At 41.5% G+C, this 9,951-nt stretch overlaps 1 protein-coding gene across 1 annotated transcript; it reads right to left on the reverse strand.

Moving 5' to 3' along the window:
- Positions 1-306: 306 nt before the first annotated feature.
- On the reverse strand, positions 307-7,226 carry LOC113448362 (uncharacterized). The gene is made up of 6 exons (XM_087940635.1): positions 7,083-7,226; positions 6,311-6,362; positions 4,312-4,502; positions 3,946-4,110; positions 1,584-1,694; positions 307-531 (listed from the first exon to the last, which is right to left on the reverse strand). Exons 1-6 carry the CDS (start codon positions 7,224-7,226, stop codon positions 418-420), a joined length of 777 nt encoding a protein of 258 aa, XP_087796761.1. The 3' UTR covers positions 307-417.
- Between the last annotated feature and the right edge of the window lie 2,725 nt (positions 7,227-9,951).

Below are 9,951 nucleotides of genomic sequence, written 5' to 3' on the forward strand. Positions count from 1 at the left end.
GCTACAGTGCGGTTTGTGTTGGTTTTTACTTATAATTTATATATACTCTGGGTTCAGATGGAATTTCTTCCTTTTAAAAACTGTTTTTGGGAGTTTTTTTTTTCTCCAGTTGATGATAACTGGACCTTGAGGGCCAACTTGGAGGTATTAAAGGGATTTTACCTATTTTTGTGACTTGGTTGCTTTTGTGCCATGCCCTGGGTCATCACACCATATGTGGCACTTGGGATAAAAGGTGATAGCAAGATTTTCCATGACTGTGGTGTGTTTATTGATAATGAACAACAGAGAAGCTGTCATTCTGTGTTTGGAGACAAGGTTCTTCCTGCAACAGAAACCAGAGGGAAGATTTCTCCTTTCAGTTCACAAAGATTGGATTCTTTTCCCCAGAGAGAAACTCAAGGAGGCTTATTCTGTTCACCAGACTATGTTTCTCCCCTGGTAATCCAGAAAAGTGCCAGATGATGATGAATCTAAGCCAGCAGTGACCTTCACCAAACCTTTAGTACTGGTCTCCACTGTCACAGGGGCCTGTGGGAAAGGGAGAAGCCGGATTATGGTTCTGCAAATTGGTTGACCTTCTTATTTTTATTCTTGTTGTTGTTATTTAAGATTTAATTTTCAATTCGATTCACACTCTGGGATTAGAAACCTGGTTGGATGACTTTGGGCCAATCATCAGGAGATGGTGAGTTCTAGTCCCCTCTTAGGCATGAAAGTAGTTGGGTGGCCTTTGGCCAATCATCAGGAGATGCTGAGATCTAGTCCTGCCTTGGGCATAAAAGACAGTTGGTGACCTTGGGCCAATCACCAGGAGACCGTGAGTTCTAGGTCCCCCCTTAGGCACAAAAGTCCCTTGGGTGACCTTGGGCCAATCACCAGGAGATAGTGAGTTCTAGTCCTGCCTTAGGCACAAAAGACAGTTGGTGACCTTGGGCCAATCACCAGGAGACAGTGAGTTCTAGTCCCGCCTTAGGCACAAAAGTCCCTTGGGTGACCTTGGGCCAATCACCAGGAGATAGTGAGTTCTAGTCCCGCCTTAGGCACAAAAGTCCCTTGGGTGACCTTGGGCCAATCACCAGGAGATAGTGAGTTCTAGTCCCGCCTTAGGCACAAAAGTCCCTTGGGTGACCTTGGGCCAATCACCAGGAGATAGTGAGTTCTAGTTCCACCTTAGGCACAAAAGTCCCTTGGGTGACCTTGGGCCAATCACCAGGAGATAGTGAGTTCTAGTCCTGCCTTAGGCACAAAAAACAGTTGGTGACCTTGGGCCAATCACCAGGAGATAGTGAGTTCTAGTCCCACCTTAGGCACAAAAGTCCCTTGGTGACTTTGGGCCAATCACCAGGAGATAGTGAGTTCTAGTCCCGCCTTAGGCACAAAAGTCCCTTGGTGACCTTGGGCCAATCACCAGGAGATAGTGAGTTCTAGTCCCGCCTTAGGCACAAAAGACAGTTGGTGACTTTGGGCCAATCACCAGGAGATATTAGCGAGTTCTAACTGGCTCTCATTTACTACATTTTCAATTTTTTGAGAATATTTATTATTCACTCCCCTCCCCTGCACGCGCCACCTTATAGTACCAGGTCTGTTCCCATTTCAGTCTTCACCCATCCAGGATGGAGCAGAACACATGTAATTCCATCTTTTTTCAGTTCCACTGCAAGGCAGGCATTGACCATGTTCAGTGCCGTCTATTAAAACAAAACATGAGAGAATGAATGTTAGAACCTGAGGGGGAAGATAAAAAGAGGGATCAGCCTAGAATCCCTACATAGCCACAAGTGAACTAAGCAACGCTTCTTGAGTGCTATGGACCCCTATTTAGATCCAAGCAGGTATTAACCTTAGCGGGGTTCTTTTAGAGTAAGGTTTTTTTAGATTAACAGAGTTGGAAGGGACCTTGTAGGTCATCTAGTCCAACCTCCCACCCAAGCAGGAGACCCTACACCATTTCTGACAAAAGGCAGTCCAATCTCTTCTTGAAAGTCTCAAGTGATGAAAAGATTCCTGTTCAAAAAAAATTCCTGGGTGTAGCAATAGCAATAGAACTTAGACTTATATACCTCTAAGCTAATGACGTCTTTAACTCCACCCTCCAGTGCTGCCTACTTTTCTCCTACAGTGTATGTATATCACACCAGTTAATAAAGTTAAATTATTGGAAAAATAGCACTAGCACTTAGACTTATATACTACTTCCCACTGCTTTACAGTCCTCTCTAAGAGGTTTCACAGAGTCAGCTTCTTGCCCCCAACAATCTGGGTCCTCATTTTACCCACCTCGGAAGGACGGAAGGCTGAGTCAACCCTGAGCCTGGTGGAATTCAAATTGCCAAAGTGCAGGCAGCTGGCAGTCAGCAGAAGTAGCCTGCAGTACTGCACTCTAACCACTGAGCCACCAAGGCTCTGTAGGCATTTAGTAATACAACAGTTTGCGATAGTGGAGAATATCTGTAACTTGGGTGTAGGATGAGAGTGAAGGTTCGTTCTCCGAGCTTGTGGGTTGGTTTCCTAATGTTTCATTACCAAACTAGGTAATATCTTCAGCAGAGTTTAGGGGATGTCCAGGTAGGTGTTCTGCTTATAAGGCCAAGTGGTCAATAGGTCTGTGATTGGGAGGTCACATCAGGTGACAGTCATGTCAGGCAAGGATCTCGTGATGGGACTTGTGATGGGTAGATGTGGATCGCATCAAGTGAGAGTCTTGATTTGTGATGGGTCTTGTGTTGGATCTGACGACCCAAAGATGACCCACACCTGACCCATCCCAAGACCCATCAGAAGAACCTGAAATATTTCTATTAGGAATGGTTCCTGAGGATGATAATAAAGAGAAGATTTATTTAATTTTAGATGTATTAACAGCAGCTAAAATTGTATTTGCTCAAAATTGGAAGAAGGATAAGATACCAATAAGACGGAAAAGTAATTGAAAAAATATTTGAAGGTGCAGAAATGAATAGATTAACATTAGAAATTGAGGAAAAAGAAGAATCTGAATATTACATGGCATGGGATTTGTTTTACCAATGGGTAGAAAAATAAACTAAACTAAAAGGAACTAGATGCATTTATAAAGCAATAATTGACTGTTTCCTAGTATGATCTGATTGCTTATTGTACCCTACGACTATTATTAAGTGTTGTACCTGATGATTCTTGACTCTTGACGAATGTATCTTTTCTTTTATGTACACCGAGAGCATTTGCATCAAGACAAATTCCTTGTGTGTCCAATCAGACTTGGCCAATAAAGACTTCTATAAGAGAAACTAGCGTAATAGATATATTGGATATCATATATATATATATATATGTGTGTGTGTGTGTGTGTGTGTGTGTGTGTGTGATTATTGTTATGTTGATATACTGATAAAAAGAATATTATTACTAATTGTTAAGCAATTGAAATATGTACCTAATCAGCACACGATTGAAATGGAATGGATTTATTGTATATAAAAATAAAAAATTAATTAAAAAAACAAAACACAAGACCCACCAGAAGAGAAGACCCTCACTTGATGCGACTCAAACCTACCCATCAGAAATCCCATCGTAAGACCCTCGCCCTCATGTGACCTCCCAAACACAAGACCTACTGATCACACAAAGCTCTTACAAGCAGAAGAACACCAAGACTAACCTCCCCTAAGCTCCACTGAAGATGCTACCTAGGCCGGTAACAAAATGAAACCCTCCACCCTCAATAAATCAATATCGCTAAACCTGCATGTGCGGACCTGAATTTTCATCATCATTTTGACTAGTCTTTCCCTGGTGGTCACACATCTTCTGAACCTTGGTCCTAGTCCAGTTTCACTTTACAAAGACTTCACCTTGATCAGAGGCTACTGGAGCCAGAGACTGACCCAAGAGGGGCTATGGGCACCTTGGACTATCTCGTCGGTTATGTTCAAAATAACAAAATTTCTGAATTACCTTGCTGGCACGATATTGGTACAATGGAGGAAATTCTATTTCAGTTTTAAAACCCTGCCCAATGGAGCTAATGAGAGAAGATATGTTGACCACAACTGCGGTGTGGCCTCCCATGTTTTCTTTTGTGGTCTCCTTGGCAGCCTTCTTCAGGAGAGGCAGGAATTCCTAAAACAGATAGGAAACAGTAGAGCGAAATGTTACATTTCTCTTCTTCCTGGGTCTCACTGAGATCCTTGTTTTATTCTCACTGGCTTTTTTGATTTCCCAAGTCATGGCTTTTTCTTGGTGCCATTTCTAATCCCATTGGGTCATGGTGGACCTTCTTGGACTACCTATGCAGCCCCCTGGCCCCTACACCAAACTTACCTTGACAACAAGGAGAGGTCCCACTGTATTGATCTTGTATGACAATAACATATCTTCCTGATCGACGTTTTCCAGAAAAAAGGCTTGGGAATTTCTGCCAGCGTTGTTGATTAGCAGATTGAGCCCTTGTCCTTTCAGATGGGATTCCACTTCTGATGCAGCCTGCTTTATACTGGCAAGGTCTGTCACATCTACCACAAACAGAAGGAAGCTAACAGGGGCAGGGGTCAGTAAAAATGACTTGGTTCCTAGTTTGATGCATGCAGGTAACGTGTAGTGGAAAAGAAAAGTCTTTTGGAGACAGGCGGGAAAACCCTGCGGCCTAGATAATGATCTCAGAAATGAAATTTGCCCACCTAGCAGTTGGAAAGCATGCAAATAGATAAATAGGTACAGGGATGGGATTCAAATTTTTTAACAACCAGTTATGTGGGTGTGGCTAGGTGGGCATGGCCATGTGACTGGGTGAGCATGGCGTCTTCTTCTTTTTTTGCAGCACCCCCCCTGCACTCCATTTTTGGGCATCCTGAGCCTCAGGGAAGCCTTCTAGGGAGGCATTTTTGATCCCAGGATGCTTCCCTGGGGCTCAGCAAGGCAAAAAATGGAGTGCAGGAGTGTGTGTGTGCACAGGGGGTCCTCCTGGGCCTCCGGGAAGCCTCCGGGGGAGCATTGGTAGGGTAGGGTAGGGTAGGGTAGGGTAGAGTAGAGTAGAGTAGAGTAGAGTGGACAAGAGTGGACAAGAGTAGACTAGAGTAGTAGAGTAAAATAGAGTAGAAGAATAGAATAGGATAGGATAGGATAGGATAGGATAGAATAGGATAGGATAGGATAGGATAGGATAGGATAGGATAGGATAGGATAGGATAGGAGTAGACTGGAACCATGATAACAGAACAGAATAATTTGGCCAAGTGTGATTAGACACACAAGGAATTTGTCTCTGGTGCAGAAGGTGTCAATGTACATGCAAAGCAACAGAGTAATAATAATCATAATATGATGCCAGTAAGAGGTGGTAGTAAAGAAGGTGAAAGAATAATAGTAATAATTCTACAACCACACAACATGGGTAAGTATCCTTAGACATAAGACAATACTGTAGGAAAAAACTGTCCCCGTGTCTAGTTGTTTTGGCATGGAATGATATTTAGTGGCATCCAGAGGGGAGCAGTTGAAAATGTCCAGGATGTGAGGGGTCGGTAGATAGTTTCTCAGCCCTCTTTCTGACCCCTGCTGTATACAGGTCCTCAATGGAAGGCAGGCAGGTGGTATTTTCTGCAGTTCTAACTATCTGTTGGAATATCTGCTCTGTTTGGTTGCTGTACCAAGTCGGACATTTTTTGTGAGATAGTATAGACAAAAAGCACAACAGGACAACAGGCAATCCTCAACTTTTAACTGCAATTGACCCCAACATTTCCATGGCTAAGCCAGACAGTTGTTAAGGGAAGTTAGCCCCATTTTACGACCTTTCTTGTCACAGCTGTTAAGTGAATCACTAAAACTGTTAAGTTCGGAACAGTTCTTAAATGAACCTGGTTTCCCCATTGACTTTGCTTGTCAGAAAGTCAAAAAAAAAGGTGATCCCATGACCCTGGCACACTGCAACCGTCATAAATACATGCCAGTTGCCAAGTGTCCGAATTTTGATCACATGACTGAGAGGATGCTGCCATGGTCGTAAGTGTGAAAACGGTCATAAGTCATAAGAGGATTAGCCGTAGTGGCACTATCTACTGTAAGGCTATATTAACAGAATCTTGGAAATGTGGAATTATGCTAAACAAGGACAAATCTTAGGAAGATTTGCTCCATTTAAAAAAATCACTCACCTGTTCAACTGATAGGGCTACATTTGTTACTAGAGAAATGAGCATTAAAAAATCCCCAAACTGACAATTACACTTGACTTTTTATATACTCATGCAATTTATGATGATAGATATGGTCATGTTTCGTGGCTTTCATTATAATTACCCAGAGAGTAAACATCCCATACCTAACTGAACCACGTGAATGTTGTCATGCTGACTAGCAAAATCCTGCAAAGCCTGCAATTGAGAAAGGAAATGGTAAAAAGAACAGGTCGAATAAATAAAATATAAAAAAGCATCTTCTGCAATTTCAGTTCCAATATAGCAGATTTTCTTTTTATAGCCTTTAAATCCCTTTTATTTGGGTTGTAGTCAGAGAGACTGAGTAGAGCTAAGCATTTACTGGCTGTATGCCCTTTCTGATGCCTACACTGAGTTCACAACAAATATTTTAGCTTTCTGCCCTGATATCTGACATCTGCTGCAGGGATTGAACTCTCAACCTTCCGAGTAGGAGGCAAGCATCTTCACCTCTAACCCACCACACCATTCTTCAATTCCTCTACAGCAGAATATCTCAATGGATTTGTTTTTATCAGCAGCTATTATAATTTGCAGACTGTATTTTCTTAACTAGAACTAGCTGTTCATATACTTTTTTTTGTTTATATTATATTATTTTTTGTTTATATGTTGGTATTGTTGTTCTTTGTGTTAAATTCATTTAAAACAATCCGGGTGGTGCATAAACCAGGTGAGATTTCTGGTTCGGTATGTCTTAGCATGACATAGCCAAGTCACGTTGCATTATTCAGTGGATTGTGATTCAAAAAATCCTGGCTTAATCTTTTGTCTCAAATGCCTCAGGTCATTGATGCCTGCAGTGGAAGCCCACATCAGTACATTGCCCCAGCTTGAATCTTAAAGATGTTGAATTACAGTTGATCTTCTACATACCTTTGATTCAGGTCCACGAGGGTTCATACAAGTTGCAAAAATATGGCCCGGAAAAGGATTCGTTTTCACCAGCTCTTTCACCAGTCCAAATCCAATTCCCTGGCTGGTGCCCGTCACCAGGATATTCTGAGCTGTTTGAAACATCCTGACCGTTGACTTTTGCTCTTCAACCCTGTTCACCTTTGGGCAGGTGGTGACACCTGCATCTCCGAATAAGAAGAGGTTACCATTATTAGACTAGCCTGAAGTGGATTCTCCTGGAAGTATAAATACAATAACAGAGAATCCTTGACTTACAACTGGAATTGGAACCAGAATTTCCATTGCTAAGCAAGGCGGTTGTTAAAGAGAGTTGACCCTGGTTGTCTGACCTTTTGTGCCATGGTTGTTAAGTGAATCACATAGTCATTAATGGAATCTGGCTTCCTCCATTGACTTTGTCAGAAGCTGGTTGGGAAGGTCTAAAAATGGCCATCACGTGACTCTGGGTGGATGCAACTATCGTCAGTTGTACAAAAGCCCAAATTTTGATCATGTGATCATGCTGTGACAGTCATTAAGTGTGAGGACCAGTTTCCCCTGGCACAAAACCATTAAGGAGCGAAGAACATGGTGACTGCACACTGTACATTTTATTTGATGTGTATGGCTATGTAGCCATTTCTGCTACCGATCTATAGGGCGATATAATAATCCTCCACTATCCTTTTTACAGAATAAAGCAGAATTTCTAACACCTACGTTACGTACTGTATCTATAGGCTTCATTGTTGCGGTTTCATGGGTGTGTATGCTCTTCCTGTCTATGTTAGAAAGCTAGACCAAGACATAACTAGGATTAAATTAAGCTAAACCTAGGACATGTATAAGAATGTTTACAGGATTTGGGTTTGACTAGTCTAGAGAAAACAAGGACTCGGCGTGACGTGATGGCAGTATTCCAGTATTTGAGGGGCTGCCACAAAGAAAAGGGGGGATCTATTTTCCAAAACATCAGAGGGCTGGACAAGAAACAATGGTTGGAAAGTAATCGGAGAGAGAAGCAACCTTGAATTAAGGAGAAACTTCCTAACAGTGAAGACAATTAACCAGTGGGACAGCTTGCCTTCAGAAGCTGTGGTGCTCCATCACTGGAGGTCTTTAAGAAGAGACTGGACAGTCACTTGTCTAAAAAGGTAGCAAAGAATTGGACTGGAAGGCCTCCAACATCCCTTCCAGCTCTATTCTGAATTACCTGTATACATATAATATTTCTATCATTACTCACGGCTTAGACTGTGTAGTAAAAGCAGGTTAGAAAGTTCCTGCAGAGTCACAAACATTTAAGATTGGCTTTGCTATTCCTTATCTAATCAGGCTATCTTCCAGGTATCTTACCTGAAGCAAATGGAAGAGTTCCAAAGAGATAGATTGTCCTGGGCAATTTAGACCGAGGGAGAGAAAGAGTTTTATTTGTTGCGATCTATGACTGTCCTACACCCCACCAAAGCAGTATTGTATAACACTTTCCACCTCCTCCTTTCCCTAGCACCATTTCTGTGTTTCTGTTTTCCACTTCATCTAAAATTATGCCTTTCATACCCAAAACTATTTCAGCAGCTGTAAGGACAAAGATAGCTTCCTCACTGACTGCATGACTATTATATTATGACATCATTTCTCTGTTCCTAAGGTTATGATTGCCTGCAGTTTCATTCACTGGACCTCTGTTGATTTTGTGAGGTATTCATATATATTGCTGGTCCATAGATGATGTGCCGTACGCTAAATAAATAAATGTTGACCTTACCATCAAATGGAAAATTTGGATATTTTTATGATGCTTACTGAACTGCACCTGTGGGCAAGGTCATGAATATAGGTGGAAGCTTAACAACGAGAGATTACACTGTCCACAAAAAATGCTGGTTGTTAAAGGGAAACTACAAATAAAACATATACAATAAAAAAATCAAAAACAAAGAGAGATCCTAAGGGAAATTTCCTGACAACGAGAGCAATTAATCAGTGGAACATCTTGCCTTCAGAAGTTGTGGGTTGTCAACACTGGACGCTTTTAGTACTGCCCTCTAACCACTGTGCCACCACAGTGTCGATTTTATCATGAAATGGAAAATTTGGAGACCTTTATGGCGGTTACTGAACTGCAGCTGAGGGCAAGACCAGCAACCAAGGATGGAAGCTTAGCAAAGAGAGATCCTAAGGAGAAATTTCCCAACAGCGTGAGCAATTAATCAGTGGAACATCTTCCCCTTCAGAAGTTGTGGGTGCTCCAACGCCGGAGCTGGCTGGGGAATTCTGGTTGTTGATGTCCATCCATCTTAAAGTGGCTTAGATTTCAAGACACCATTCTATGGAAATAGTTACAATTAGAAAGACTGCAGGGTGTGATAAAAAAAAGTCCACACAGGACCATATAATTGAAGCTCCATCCATTTTTATATGAATTAGTACACCTAAAATAAAAAATTTAAGCTTTGATCCTGTTAGAAATAAGAAAATTCAAAAATAAAATGTAGGTGAATAGAATAGTATATTATAGTATTAAGAAGACCGTTGCTCTATAGACATTTACTATCTTGATGTAACCTGTAGATATATTTTCTAATACATTTACTCATTGTTAAACATGCACCTGCAATCTATCACATCCTCCTGTGTCAAGTAATGCCAGCCCTATGAATCGGTAGGTATCTCAAACTGTCAAGGCAATTCACATACACGTTTGACATAACAAAAGAGCACTTAGGAGGATAATGTGAGAAGAAATAAACCATGGCCCCAACTTTCTTTAATCAATTGAAGTTAGATTTTGTTTTTCAAAATCTTTTACTTTGCATAGATGTTAGAAATGCATATAAGAAGAAGT

Source organism: Pseudonaja textilis, chromosome 11, assembly GCF_049901715.1.
Source record: "Pseudonaja textilis isolate UNSWEBS1 chromosome 11, rPseTex1.2, whole genome shotgun sequence".
Taxonomy (NCBI): Eukaryota; Metazoa; Chordata; class Lepidosauria; order Squamata; family Elapidae; genus Pseudonaja; species Pseudonaja textilis.